The 16,105-nt window shown below is 38.9% G+C and overlaps 1 protein-coding gene across 12 annotated transcripts in view; it reads left to right on the top strand.

The window, feature by feature from the left end:
- Positions 1–16,105, top strand: part of mpp7a (MAGUK p55 scaffold protein 7a) — a 493,705-nt gene that overhangs the window by 274,476 nt on the left and 203,124 nt on the right. For all 12 annotated transcript variants that reach the window (XM_087987461.1, XM_087987462.1, XM_087987468.1 and 9 more), the window contains one exon: positions 10,736–10,813. In XM_087987461.1, the coding sequence (XP_087843587.1) occupies positions 10,736–10,813 (78 nt within the window). The remainder of the gene's footprint in view (positions 1–10,735; positions 10,814–16,105) is intronic.

Here is a 16,105-nt window from a genome sequence, read left to right as displayed (position 1 = left end):
CAACCTATCACCATTACCCCCACTCCATCTACCTATCGCACTCTCAGCTACCTTCCCAGCCCCTCCTCACTTCTATTTATCTCCCCACCCCCTTGGCTCACAGGCGTCATTCCTGATGAAGGGCTCTTGCCTGAAATGTCAATTCTCCTGCTGCTTGGATGCTGCCTGACCTGCTGTGCTTTTCCAGCATCATACTCTCGACATTGCTTCAGTATCTGACGAGTCATGATGCTACGAATATTGCAATCTGCAACAAACATCCCCACTTTTGAAATAAAAACAGAAATTGCTGGAGAAGCTCAGCAAGTCTCACAGCATCTGCGGAGGGAAAGCAGAGTTAATATATCAGATCCAGTGACCCTACTTCAGAACTGGTAGTAGTGAGGAAAAGGTGATATATATGCAGAAGTGGGATGTAGTGAGGGGTTGTGGTGAAGAGGAGTGAGAGCTGATCTGTGGAGATAGAGTCCAGAGAGAATGAGGTGTCCCCACTTCTAACCTTTTCTTGGAGGGCAATTCATTCATGAAGCAGCTGAAATGTTTGGGCTAGGGCACTACCCTGAAGAGCGCCTGCAGCAAAGTTCTGGGACAGAAGTGATTGACCTACAGCAACCACAACCATCTTCCTTTGTGCTAAGTAAGTCTCCAAAGAGTGAATAGTCTTCTTTATACCTGATGACTTCAGGTTTGCTCAGATTCCTTGCTGCCAGACTCACCCAAAAGGCTGCCTTGATGTTAGGTGCATCACTCCTGCCTCAACTTGAATTTGTCTGTTTTGACATTAATTGGGCCAAAACGTTCAAGAGGTTAGAAGCCACATGTCTCTGGTGAAACCCAAAGCAGGCATTGGTGAATGTTGTATTAGTGCCTCTTGATTTTATTCCCCTAATCAATCTGTTCAGATATGTTATTAAACATCTCTGGAACAGGTAACACTTGAATCCAGGCCTCTTGGCCCAGAGGTAGGGACACTACCAGTGCACCCTCAGAGACCCCTCTAGATAGCCTTGCTGATCAAATCCATTACTTTCATGATCAAGAATAAACTGCTGGGGGGTAGTAATTACATAAATTGGATTTGTCTTATTGTGCTGAAAATGTGTTGCTGGAAAAGCTCAACAGGTCAGGCAGCATCCAAGGAACAGGAGAATCGACGTTTCGGGCATAAGCCCATCTTCAATTTGTCTTATTGTGGGCCAGTCAAACCTGGGCAATTTCCACAATGTAGGGTAGATGACAATGTTGTAACTCCTGGAGCCACTTGGCACTGGGTGTGGCAAGTTCTGCCTTCAATAAGTCTTCAACACTACTGGAATATTGTCAGGACCCATACCCCTTTTTGTAATCTGTGCATTCAGCTGTTTCTTGATATTAGATCATATGATTGGCTGAAAACTGGCATCTGCATGTCAGGAGGAGGCCAGGCTGAATCGTCCATTTTGCCCTGCTGGGTTATCTTTTGCATTGATGTTCTGAGTTCACCCATCATTGAAGATTGAGATATTTTGGGCTTATAAATGGATGACTAATTGTCCACCACCATTCATCATTAAGTAGCAAGACTGCAGAGCTTAGATCCGATCAGTTGCTTGTGAGATCGCTTCCTGGAGGAACTTCCCTTATTTGAAAAGGCTGTATAGGCATGTGCGGCAGAGGTTTAACATGCTAGCAGCTCATATTCAGGTTTTTCATTTAAATAGAACAGCTTTCAAAAACTGTGGTACTGGAAATATTGTGAATTGATTTTAAATATTGTTTATATCCCGGTTTGGTTCATAGTTGATGTTTATAATAAGATTTGATAAGGTAATATATATGGTCCGAATCTTGGTCTTGATTTCAAAATTGTCTCCAATGTCATTGTTGAACCTTGAGTTTTGACAGGCATTTTCATCAACTTTCTTAGCTACAACAATAATGTGTTTGACTGTTTGAGTTTTACTGATCAGTCCTGTGTCTTGCCTTTCTCACACCTCATATATGTACTTGCTGGAAAAGTTCATTTTCCCAACCACTGTTGTCTGTCACTTTCATATTGCTTATGGAATTGAATTTAGAAATTTTATTAGATGGATCTTATTCCTATGGGAGTTTGAAATTACTTATGCTTCACACAGGTGTTCAGCTTTGACTCCCTTTTGTAATTACAAAGACAGTTGATTTATATCTCTGATTCAAAGGTTTACATTAACTGCAGGATGTCTTGCTTGAAATTTTCCAGCTTGATGTTGTGAACTTTTGCTGTTTGCACAGGTCTAAGCAGCTTACTGCATGAGTAGATTACTAGTGGCTGAAATGCATGCTAAACTTTGAGCAGGAGCAAACAAAACATTCTGCCATGTCATAATTGAAGTTGACATTATTACCAAACAACTTGTTATAAATATTTGAAAATATATGTGAAGATGTCCTTTGGAAATGTGAAGGGTTATTTGGGGAGAAACTGGAAAGTGGTGTTGAAGAAGACACAGAAATCTGCCACGATTGTATTGAATGGTGGAGCAGACTTGAGGATCTAATTGACTACTCCTGCTGCCTTATGATCTTACCAACCCACACTCTAATCTATAATTGGAGATGTTATCTGGGCTTGGTAGTATCTGAATATCTCCACCTAACAGAGGTTTGATATCATATACACCAGAGGTTGACTGGATTTATGGATGCTGATTTTCACAGCTTCCGACAGAAGGGTACAATCCTAGAACATTGTAAAAGTAATATTGCAAAATTTACTGCCTTGCTGCCATTCACAGTCTGCACTTTGTTGAGCCTTCACAAGGGTAATCCAGTGAAAATGAGACTGTAGTCCTGCAAAGCCATTTTCTCTTGAAATCATCAAAATTACAGAACTTCACATGTAGTAAAAGGCTCTGCACAGGGAGTTGAGTAGTGTATTCAGCAGTACGTAGTGCTATATAATTGAAATGGGAATTGTGGGTTGTCTAAAGAAACTAGATTTTTCTGAGTGAGAATAAATTCATCCAAATTGTTTACTGCTCAAGCAGTCTTATCTCTTGCTGTTGGTTCGGAGGATATACGTTTTTGTTATTTTTGAGATACCCTTGAGATATCCTGTATTATTTTAAAGTATCTGGTAATGTTTTGAAAAATATTCTGTTTTTACTTTTCAGATATTATTTAATTGTGACTTGTTTTTAATCTTTCAAACAATATTTTCCAGTGAGAAACTATTTAAGAATTCTCCTGGACTGTGATTCATTTTGACATGTGATGCAATGACTGGACTCCCTCTGTTTGGACTAAGTTAACTTCTTTTCAGTATAGTCGATACAAGATCCTTTTAGGATTTGTGGCGGCTTTCCTGTGTTAGATATAGCGTAATCCATGTCATTTGCTCCCTTTTCCAACTCATGATGTTGCTTAAGGATGTGATACTAGAAGCATCACATTTGAAGACAAGAAAGACTTGTAAAGATCTTTTTATTCAAGAAATCCTCACATTTTGTAATGTTACTGTACAGTTTGTTACAATGTTCTAATTTACCATGTAGATTTTTTCTGAAAACAAACATTTATTGGTTTATTTCTGGCACTTGAACAGAACAACTATAAGCAAAAACCATGGTGCATGAAATTGAAAAAGTTTCTAAATTTTGGCAAGTCCATGTTAAAATAGTAGAAATTGCTGACATTGTTACTTTGGAATACATTTTCTAACCGCCAGGTATTTTCCAGATTAAGATAATGTGTTGGCTTTCTTGCTGAAAATATTGAATAGATTTCCAATTCTTTTTATTTGGCAAAGTTCTTTTTTCTTAACTAGCAGGAATGTTGATGTGTTTATCCAGCAGCCATTTTTTATTAAGTGCTATTTTGAGTCCAGCCATCTCAGTTCCCTGAGTCTCAAAATACTTTGCAAATTGATATTTATTCACAGGCATCAGTTAATTTGCTTTCTGGCATTCTGCTGAACATAGTTTGCTTAAGTTGAGAAAAATTACATTTTCCGTTCTTTGTATGTGTGTGATTTTCAATGGAATGTGGATTTTAGACTCTGTCAAAAATGATCTACATCATACCCATGGACGTGCGGCCCTTATACATATCTTGCAGGCTCTCAGCTTTTTCCTCTCCAACAGACCCATCCAGTATCCCCCCCCCCACCACAAATGATATCCTCCGCCTCACTGAATTAGTCCTCACTCTCAATAACTTGTCCTTCAACTCTTCGCACTTGCTCCAAATCCAGGGGGTGGTCATGGGGATTTGCATGGGCCCTAGCGACACCTGCCTCTTTGTCAGTTATGTTGAACAGACCCTCTTAAGTATGTACAGTGGTACTGTTCCCCAACTCTTCTGCCATTACATCGATGACTGCTTCGGTGCTGCATTCTGCACCCACGCTGAACTGGAGCAGTTCATCAACTTTGCCAGCAATTTCACTTTGCCCTCAAAATCATTTGGTCTATATCAGACACCTCCCTCCCCTTCCTTGACCTCTGTTTCCATCTCTGGTGACTGTTTATGGATCGACATTTACTATAAACACACAGACTCCCATAGCTACCTGGACCACATCTCATCCCATCACCTATCCTGATAAACCTCCATCCCATTTTCCCAATTCCTCTGTTTCCATCACATCTGCTGTGACAAGGAGACGTTCCATTTCCGAACATCTCAGATGTCCACCTATTTCCAACAAGCTACCTACCTCATTCAGACAGCCCTCCAACGCACCTTCTCCATTACCCACTCCACTGCTCTAAACAGCCGCCCCACACCAAAACATAATAAAAATAGGTCCCCCTCATCCTCACTTTCCACCCCACCAGCCTCTTTTTGTCTCTATACGTTTTCCTTAGTTGTTTTGTTTTCTGCCCTCTACCATCAACAGGTTAATAATCATAAACTCATAAAATAGTTCTGAAAAGAATGTGGCCATTCTGTCTGTTGAGTTTACTTCAGCTCTCCAGATTAGTCCAGTTTAATCCCAATTTGCCAGACACTGCTACATTTCTTACTTCAAGCATTCATTTAAATCTCTTTTAAAATCACTGTTGAATCAAATCAATCACTGTAGCAACAGGAAACTATATTTATGGTAGTGTCTTTATTGCTGGAGCTCACTTAAGCTTTGTCAGTAAAAATAGAACTGCACCACTAGAGGGCATTTTAGGTAAGATGACCAAACATTTGGTGAAATGCTTGAAAGGAGAAATGTAAAGGAGAAAGATAGAGAGGCACAGATAGGGTATGCCAGAGCTTGGAAGTTAGACAACGTAAGACCTAGTCACTCAGGGTGAAGCAGTTAACAGCAGGGGCACTCAGAGACCAGAATAAGATGGATAGTTGTATAGCTGGAGGAGATGGCAGAGGTAGGCAAGGGTGAGGCAATGAAGGCGTTTGAAAAACATTTAAGTGGATTCCAAATCCGAACCACTTATTCCACACAGTTTTTATTTCTTATGTTTCTACAGGTTCTTGACCAAATGTTTCATTTCAAACACTCAATTTTGACCACTGTCAAGAGATCCTACTTACACATCTGCAACACACCCCATCTCAGTCGCACAGTCGCCAAAAGCCCTGCTTGATTTCTCTTATATGTTTCACATTACCTACCAACCTGTGAACTCCATAAAGTATGAATCATTGAAAAATCTACTTCCTGCATCCTGGCCTCAACTTCGGCAAAGGCTTTCTGCTGCCCAGTCATTACGCCTACTTGGTACAACCCTGCAGAATCCCCATCGTAGCACACTTCAAAGGAATAACCCAGGAGAACACATTTTGTACTGGGCTATTCCATTATGCCTGGAACTCTCTAAAAGTGTTCTTTTAAATTAGAGATTTTGAATGTTCTCAGTTAAATTAAGTACAGTATTGTAGTTGATCAAGAAAATGCTGGGGGACAATTTAGATTTAAAGTCAAGACAACACATGTTTAGACTATTACGTAAATAGTCAAACTCCTGAGTAACTATTTAACAGACTCCATGCTTACCTTACGTTTCCCCAGACCCGTTACACCTCACCCCTTGCCTGACCTGACTCAAACCCCCACCTCAAGGTCAGACCCACCTTGACACCCAGCTGTTTGGCCCAATCAGATATTTATGGTATTGTATCCAGCTGGCATTCTGTGCATGTGACACCCTAACCCTGCTTACCTGGATCTTACCCCTGGACCTTACCACCTCCCCACCAGAGACCCTATTAACTAGACACCTTACCTCCCACCCAGCTGCCACCCTCTGGCCTCCTGTCCCTGGCACCCAACCTCCTTTCCATCTGGTATTCGCCTTAGGTGGTATCCTGCTACCCTACTAAGTGGGCACCCTTCTTGGCTTGCACCCTATCCTCTGTAGTACCATAACCTATCTAATGTATTTGTGTGGTTCTAGTTATGGTTTGACAGCAGCTTCAAAGTGGCTGTCCACATCTTTAAATTTCAAAATATAGCAGCTGGGTGCTGTGAAAAGGATGCACAGTTGCATTCCTCTGACAGTTCTGCTGATCTTAAATAAATCTGTGTTGAGTGATCATTTGTGGTGAGAACTTTAATTCTTAAGAAGTGCAGTTGACTGTAGCATAGTTTCATGAAGGTATCCAGGATAAAGCTGCATTCATATCACCAAGCTGTTCAAATAGCCAATTAGATTTCAAGAACACTCAGGCAACCAACTGAGAAGAGAAAATTGTGAATAATCAATGATTTTTTTTAAAAAGGTTTGCAGATTGCAAAGTAAAGAATACTTTAACAGGGCAGTTGAGGCCTAAATTGAAATATTGTGGTTTTAGTCAAGAGTGTGGTGCTGGAAAAGCAGGTCAGGCAACATCCGAGGAGCAGGAGAATCAACGTTTCAGGCATAAGCCCTTCATCAGGAATGAGGCTCTTCCTGATGAAGGTTTTATGCCCGAAACATTGATTCTCCTGCTCTTCGGGTGCTGCCTGACCTGCTGTGTTTTTCCAGTGCCACACTCTCAACTCTGATCTGCAGTCCTCACTTTTTAAATAATATTTAATTCCCTTAAAAGTATCTCATAATTAACGATATTAGAGACATTTAACAACATTCCTTGATATAAATGTGTATACCTCTATTCTTGATATGTGACTCCAAACCCACAGAAAGATGGTTGATTGTTAACTACCCACTAGGTAATTAGGGATTAGTAATAAATGCTGGCCTAGCTAAAGACACCCACATCTCATGAGTGAATTTTAAAAAGTATCAGCAGTCAGATATACTTGCCACATTGATTTCATTGGTGGGTAGTGCTTTTGGTCCACTGTGTAGCCTGAAGCAGACGAAGCAATTAATGACCACAACTTCAGAAGTTTATTTAATGACAGGAAGTGAGCACAGACTCATAGAGTCTTACAGCACAGAAAAAGATCCTTGGGTCCAACTTGTTCATGTTGACCAGATTTCCCAAAATAAAACACATCCCATGTGCCTGTACTTAGCGCATGTGCCTCTGAATCTTTCCTATTCATGTACCTGTCCAAATGTTTTGTAAGTGTTGTAATTGTACTTGCCGCTACCTTTTCCTCTGGCAGTTCATTCCATACATGAAAAGGCAAGCAAATTTAAGTGAAAAGCCAAGAGTTTGATGAAAGATGATGTCTATTATCTTAATTGATGGTGATTGCAGGCACTTAATCACTCTGAATTGATAGTTTTCCTGATTTTGATCTAAAATTACTGCTGTATTCTTTGTGAAGAAGTTGCACCTCTGGTCCCTTTTATATCTTGCTCCTGTCACCTTAAAATTATGACCTTCAGTTTTGTACTCCCCTACCCTAGTGAAAATAAAAACCTTGGCTATTCATCTTATCTATGTCCCTCATGATTTTATAAACCTCTTTAAGGTCACTCCTCAACCTCCTATCCTCCAGTGAAAAAAGCCCCAGCCATTCCAGCCTCTCCTTATAACTCAAACCCTGCAGTCCCGGTAACATCCTTGTAAATCTTTTCTGCACTCTTCCCAATTTTTTTAAGCAAGGTGTCATGCTAAGATTTTCACTGCATTTTTGATATTCATTCATGGGATATGGGTGTCCCTGGCTGAACCAGCATTTATTACCCAGACCTAATTGCCTAAAGGGTAGTTAAGAGTCAACCACATTCTGTGGGTCTTAAATCACATATAGGCCAGATCAGGTACAGATAGCAGCTTCCTTCCCTGAAAGATATTAGTGAAGCAGATGGGCTTTTCCAGAAAATCAACAATGTTTTCATGGTCATCATTAGACTCTTAATTCTAGATTTTTATTGAATTCAAACTTCACCATCTGCCATGGTGGGATTTGAACCCAGGGCTCCTGAAAGTTACCTGTGTCATTGGATTAATAATCTCGTGATAATGCTTTAATCAAGCAATTTAAAACTCATTCATTTCTACCAAAAGCTAAAGAGATCATATCCAAAGGAATAATGACAGCAAGCACTGATAGGGTTTTTCACAGTGATCTGATATTCTGGGCCATAAAGTGAATTTGAGTGGATGGTGAGCATAATTGGGTTCTGGCACCACAAAGGTTAGGAAAGAAAGAGACTAAGTGTCAGAGATGTGTTTGTTCATGATCAAATTCAAACTACTTGTGTCTGCATGAAGGGTATGATTGAGTGAGTGCAAGTGCACAGAGAATTTTTAAGACCATGGGAATGCCCATTGCTCCCCTCGAGTTTGCTCCACATTTACTAAGATTGTGGCTGGTGTGATGTTGGCTACAGTTCAGTTCCCTGCCTGTGCAAGAACGTGATCAGATTCAGTGAAGAACCTCAAAAATATTTGCAAAGGGCAACTTGGAAGAATTACCATTATTTGCTATTTTTGATCTCTGTGCTAGACATAGTGTTGTAAATGACTCATCCAAGTTTATCAAGAAAATAATGGGCAGCTATCAAACGGCCATTGAGAAGCAAGAATTTCATGATTCAAGAAGTTGTGAACTCAAATGGAACCTCTTCAAGAAAAGAAGTGCAATTGGAATGAGCAGATTTGGTGGCAGAACCTTTTTCCAGGCTTAATTGTTGGATCGGCTGAAGAAACCAGACAGTTGATGTGATTCCAGTCTTTGCAAGAACATTCCTCGGTATTACAGCTCAATTAGTTTGACATGTTATGATATTAAAATACTTTTACACTTACATGTTTTCTTCCAAACATCTTTTTTTTTTCGAATAAAGGAAGAAATATTGGGTGAAATTTAGGTTTACACTCAGCAAGAGTAAGATCAATAATTCCAAGCCAAATGTTTATTTGAAGCAAATATAATTTCTAAAAGCAAGAATTTGGGAATACAGCAGTAACTTTATATCAAAATCAGGAAAACTATCAATTCAGAGTGATTAAATGTCTGTAATCACCATCAATTAAGATAATAAACATCATCTTTCATCAAACTCTTGGCTTTTCACTTAAATTTGCTTGCCTTTTCATGTCTCCTGCTTTAGAATTTTTCACTCCAGCTTCCTGGCATTTGAAACCCTGAGTGAATAATACATCAGAATGACTAACTTGCTTTGTTGTGTTCAACATTTCAATTATGTGACCTCAAGCAACGTTTTCTTTCCTGAAAAATAGCCCAAAATATAGCTGAGATTTTCAAGCTTTCCATGTTAATTGTATCATCTGTGTGCGTCAACAAAAATCCCAGATTCTCTGTAGGGAGTACCTGATTTATTTTTGATGGAGATCAACAGCAGTAAGTAGTAGTTCAATCCAGCAACTGAAAAGACAAGACATGCCAGAAGAGAGATTTAGCTCCAGATGGTTCACAGCTTGGGATGAAACAAGAGCCAATGTTCAATGATGGTATAGGGGGATACTATAATGGTAGAAACACTTGAGATCTGGTCTAGCTCGGATCAGCTGTTCCAAATGAATTGCCAGACATGCTTTAATTTGCGCAAAATGCAACAAACACAAGATAAAGTTCATTCAAAATATTTTATCTAAACTTAATGTGCCTGTGGGGTTTTGATACAGGTATCTTCATTTTTATTAGGTATTATCATCTGTAGAAATGTGCAAATGTTACTTTGCTTGTACGGCCATTATTTACTGTATTGGCGGTGTATTTTTTTTTAGTCAGCAGTAGCAAAGACAAAAATTCTTGGGCTCCCATTAGGCAATAAATTCCAAAGCAATGAACCAGATGGTTTCAAAATATTACTACAGATGTCATCCACTGTAATGGAGCGACAGCTATGTTGCCAAAAATCTTTAGAAACACAAGTTTCAGCTCTGTTCATTCTATGGATTTTCATGATGATTCAAATACATACATTTAATGGACTTTAAAGCTGCATTTTCTGTAAGTAGAACTTGTATAGAACTAAGAAGCAGAAAGAAGGAGCAGGTTAAATTTATTTCTTTTCAACAAGTACAGGGCATGAAAAATAAAAGTTGGGAATTTCCAATGATTAAAAGTATGTAGTCAACACTTGAGGTAATTTCAAATGGTCCCAAAGTAATTTTGGATGGAAGTACTTTTCAGTATTCTGCAACTTGTGAAATTCATTTGTGATTGTACTACATTCTTTACATTTTTTCCAGGTGATATGTATATATAAATGCTGAACTTTTATTTCCACTGGTGAAATTTATGATGAATTGCCATGATGTGTCTGACTTCTTTAGATTTCCATAATTTTTTTTTGTTTCAGCAACTTCTGTTTTTGTTCAGTAAGATTATATTGCCCTATTTCCTCCTTGCTGGATAAATTATATTAAACATTCTGTGATTACTTTCCAGATCCATGAAAAGCTGCAACAGTATGAGAGACAGAGCCCGACACCCATTCTTCATAATGTAGCCACTTTGGCAGATGATGTAAGTGTCCTTTATTTTTGTGATGAGATCATTGGGTATGAATGCATTCAAAGTGTCTGTGTAGAATTAATAGTTCTGTGAAGTGAAGTCAGATCAGTCATTTTTTTTTCCAAAAGTGCTATATTGATTTTCTGAATCATTATTATCTATTTGTTGAGGAGTGGCAGGAGTATCACACATTTTGTTTAACACAAATGTTTAAAAATGAATGGCAGATTAAATTATAAACTGAGGAGCTGCGAGAGCTGTCTCGTAACAAAAGAAAAACATACAAAAATATACAAAAAGTCCGATGCTAATATATAAACTGGCAGCATGGGTAAAATCATAGCGATGATGAAATAGGTTAGACATTAAATAACTGTGGTAGAACCTGTTTCATACTCCTACTAGAGTACTTGTGTATGATTTTACTATGTTTTTTTCCAAACAAATTGTACATGCAACAAAGAATTATGAATATTACAAGTACGAACTGAGTTTGTGCCCCATTTCTTTGAATTCGTAATGCTTGATTATTGCCCATCACTAATGTTGATATTGTTTAAATATTAAAACTTTTTTTCAAGTTGAAATGCCTTCAAAATGCTTCAAAAAAGAAAGATGAATTTCTTTTGTCACATTAAGTAGGAAAGTGTTACTGAAACTGTATAGCACTTATGAGACTACATCTAGAGTAGCATGTACAGTTTGGTCACTTTCCTTAAGAAGGGATGTAATTGTTTGAGAAATATTTAGAGAAAGTTGACCTGACTGATTCTTGGATTGAAGGTGTAGTCTTATAAAGTAATTTTTGGCCTAAACCTATTAAAATTTTGAAAACAAAAAAGTAACCTTATTGGAACATAGAAGATCCTGAGTGAAGCTGATGAGGCAATGCTGAAAGGATGTTCCTGTTTGTGAAGGACTCTAGAACTGGGGAATACAGTTCACACCTTAGGTATCTCCTAGTTAAGAACAGATGAAAATTTTTCTCTCTGAAGATTATTAGTCTGTGTAACTGTCTTCATCAGAAAGCAGTGGAAACAGGGTCTTGGAATAAATGAGAAGCTGAATGAGTGAGATTTTTGACTAACAAGGGATGTGAGAGTTTTAGGGATTAGACTGTGAAATGGAATTGAGGCTCCAAGCAGGTAAATCAAGATTTATGCAATGGCTTGAGGGGCCAAGTGACCTATTTCTGCTTCCAATATTTGTATTCTTGTGTAATACGTTATAATTTTAAACCTCCTCCTATGGAGACCTTGACTGTATAGCTTTATGACAATCAGTGCGGGCCTGTTAATACAATATAGAAGAATTAAAGTATTCAGGATTATATGTTGGGTTGGAAAACTTGCCTGGCTACCTGAGATTGATGAGGATTTCTACCATTCAGAAGAAGAGAAACGGATATTATTTTTGAGTAAATCCCAGTGAAATGTTAGTGAGTGGATTTGTCAGATATCTAGAAATCAGATTTTATCATTACTCTTTGGTCTTGTGGAAGGTGGACCTGTTATGTAATACCTTATTCTTCTCTAGGAATTGAATGTTGCTGGGAAAGCCAACGTTTATTATCCATCCTGAGCTGCCTTTAAGATGTTTTGCTTTCTTGGTAATTTAGGTTCTATCTGGAGTAACTGGTAGGCCAGACCAAATAAGGATGGCAGATTTCCTTCCCTTAAGGACATTAATCATGGATTTTTATGACAATCAACAATGGTTACATGGTTGTCAATAAACTAGCTTTAAACTCCATAATTTTTTTAATGAGTTCAAATAACTACAAATTTGAAATTTTGAAACCATTTCCAGAATATTTGCGTGGGGCTTGAGATAAGACAAAAATAAACTGCAGAAGCTTGAATCCAAGGTAGACAAGTAGGAAGCTGGAAGATCACAGCAAGCAAGGCAGCATTAGGAGGTGATGAAGTCAACATTTCGGATCAGGACTGAGGAGGAGAAAGGGAGTTCAGAAATAAATAGTAGAAGTCAATGTTTTGGGATTACCTTTCTTCAGGACTGGGAGTGGTGGCAAGGGGAGCTGCAGATAAAGTGAGGAGGTGGGGGAAGGTTTTGAATGGGGAGAAGGGCAGAGTGGTGAGGTGGGGATAGGCGAACACAAGTAAAGGGTGCAACCTGGTTGGTCGATGGGAGGAATAAATCCAGTTGGTAGCTGGAAGGAAGGGTCGGTCAGAGGATTGGAAGGGAGTCCAGGACTGGGAAGGGAGCTTATGTGAAATTGGAGAACTCAATGTTGAGTCCTCCAGGCTGTAGGCTGTCCAGGAGGAAGATGAGATGTTATTCCTCTAACTTGCAGACTGATTCACTGTGGCAATGGAGGAGGCCGAGGATGGTCATGTTGGAATGGGAAGAGGAATTAAAATGAGCGGCGATGGGGGTTAGGGATCGCGAGTCCATGGATATTGCATCTATGCCACTGGCTCCCTGATATAAAAATGGAAAGCCATTCTATTTAAGAACCAACTTTCAGAGGAGCGCGAGAATTCAATAGGATTTACTTTATTTCTTTTTATTTGGTGGTTACTACAGCAGCAATTTTGTTCTCTCCGTTTCTTGGACACACTTTGTTGCTCGCAGTGACTCACCCTTTTTTTCTCTCTCTGTTACTCACCCTGTCTGTCTCTGTTGCTCCTTTTTGTCTCTCTCACTCTCTTCTCTTTGTCACTCTCTCCCCTTACAGATCTCCTAATCCTTCTCCCCCAGCATATCCTTTGGATCTGCTGCCATTGCAACCTCCATCTTCCTTCTGGTCTCTCGAGGAAGGCATTGTTTTTCGCTTTTCCTCTTTTCTGTTTCTTTTGTGGTTAAAGGCGTGTGTGACATATGTTAATAAGTTTGCAGTTTGCGTTGTTGTAAATTTAAATGTGGTGGCATATTTGTTTAGGTTATTGCTGTAAAGAATTTTTTTTCACAAATGTTGAGTAAGTCATTCTGGAACAGTGACCTAAGTCATCACTTCTAAGAAGACGTGTGACCAAAAACAAGGGTTTGAGAGAATCCTGGCAGTGTTTATGGAATAAGATATTTATATGTTTGGATTTATGACCGGTCGTATAAACACATCAAAAGAACTATAAAGAGAAGCAAAGAGGGATTACAGTATATACTCGTGTGTAGGTCAAACTTTGAAGTCAGTTTTTTAAAAACTGAAATTAGGGGGTTGGCTAATATATGGGAACAAGTTTTGAGGGGCTGAAGTTCCTGCTGCACCTTTTAACAATATTAACTTTTGGATAGATAGTGAACAAAGTGTAATTAGTACTAATAGACTGAGTACCAGACTGAATGAATGAATGAATGAATGAATCAAAATGTGCTGTAGTAAACCAAGTGTGGTAAGTAGAGTTTAGAATGAATGAATGAATAGAGTTGCGATATAGTAGAGATGAGTGGAGTTACCGGTATGAATGAATGAATGAATGCGATTTAATGCAATATAGTAGGGTTGACTTATACATGAGATGTATGGAAAATATAAGATGTTTTGCCCAAAAATAAGGGGTCTACTTCTAAATGAGATCAACCTATACACAAGTATATATGTATGTGAAAAGACTGGGTCTAACATAAGGGGAAATTCTGAAGTTTTCCATGGGAACAGTAAAAAGAGGAATAGGTCCAATCCGAGACCAAAAAAGGATATTTACAAATGAAGATGAAGCATAGCTGAAGTGTTAAATTAACACTTTACAACTGTGAGGCAAATGTTGCCCAGGCTATTGGTGATCTTAGTCACCAGATGAATTTAAATTTTATCAGGAGGTGATATTGATTTAAGATGTCGATACTTAGGAACACATGAACAGGAGTAGGTCATTCAGCTCTTTCAGCCTGCTCTGTCATTGAGTATGATCATAGTTGGAGGAGAAAGTGAGGTCTGCAGATGCTGGAGATCAGAGCTGGAAATGTGTTGCTGGAAAAGCGCAGCAGGTCAGGCAGCATCCAGGGAACAGGAGAATCGACGTTTCGGGCATAAGTTTCCTGAAGAAGGGCTTATGCCCGAAACGTCGATTCTCCTGTTCCCTGGATGCTGCCTGACCTGCTGCGCTTTTCCAGCAACACATTTCCAGCTATGATCATAGTTGATCAAACTTTCAATGCCTTTTACCTACCCCATCCCAAAACTCTGTACACCACTGGTAATCAGAAATCTATCAATCTTTACCTGAAACATGTACAAAAACTGAGCTTCCCCAGCCCTCTGTGGTAGAGAATTCCAAATGTACACTCTCCTCATCTCAGATCTAAGCGTCATCTCCTTTATTTTTAAATTTTGCCCCCGGTCCTAGATTCCATAACTGGGGAAATATCTGCATCAACCTGTCTATTCGTTAAAGTATTTTGTAAATTTCCACGTGATCACCTCTCATTCTTCAAAACTTTGTAGATAACAGGTCCAATTTGCCCACTATCCCTTCATAGGACAGTTTCATCATCCTGGAAACAAGCCATGTATTATGTACAGCTAGGACCAAAGTACTAATCCTTGCAGTACCCCACAAGTCATAGCCTGCCAACGCATGAATAACTAATTTATTCCTACTCTGTGCTTTTTGTCTTTTAGCCAATCATTAATCCATTACCTCCTGACCCATATTCTTTAATGTTTTTAAACAGCCTCCTTTGTGAGACTTTATCAAAATCCTTCTGAAAATCTAGGTATACTTTTTTCATCAGCTCTCATTTATCGATTTTGTTTGCAGCATTGTCAAAAAGCTTTAAGTTCATGAAACGCAGTTTCTCCATTTACAAATCCATGCTGACCAGGTGTTTATTTACTCCATCCTTTATAGTGGATTCTCACATTTTCTCTGCATAGATGTAAGGCTGACAGGTGTGTCGTTCTCTGTTCTCGCATGTTCCCTGCTTAGTGGGTAATATTTGCTATTTTCCAAGCTGTAGGAATTATTCCAAAATTATGGAAGATAATCAACAATGCATCATCTAACTTTTTAGCCACTTCTCACTGATGCTAATTTCCTTTAATTTATCATTCTTGTGAGCCATTTGAATCTTTATTCAGAAAGATTTCTGTAGAAGATCAATATGAAGTTGACCAGTATTGGATGAAATGCATACAAGGATATTGCAGGAAGTGAAAGGGGAAATTACAGAGGTGATGGTAATAAGATTGCAATCTTCCCTCGTTTCAGGCTGGTGTCAAAGGACTTAAGCATAAACTGAGCAATTATAGACCTCTTACATTAACTTCAGTGGTGAGGAAAATGCTCTGAGCAATTATTCAAGATAGAATTAATCGTCACATGGAAAAATGTGCATTACCTA

This window comes from Chiloscyllium plagiosum, unplaced genomic scaffold, assembly GCF_037043375.1.
Source record: "Chiloscyllium plagiosum isolate Xiang-an unplaced genomic scaffold, Cpla_swu_hap1 HiC_scaffold_5, whole genome shotgun sequence".
In the NCBI taxonomy this organism is placed as follows: Eukaryota; Metazoa; Chordata; class Chondrichthyes; order Orectolobiformes; family Hemiscylliidae; genus Chiloscyllium; species Chiloscyllium plagiosum.
The sequence above is the reverse complement of the archived record's forward strand: the minus strand, read 5'-3'. Positions and strand labels throughout refer to the sequence as shown.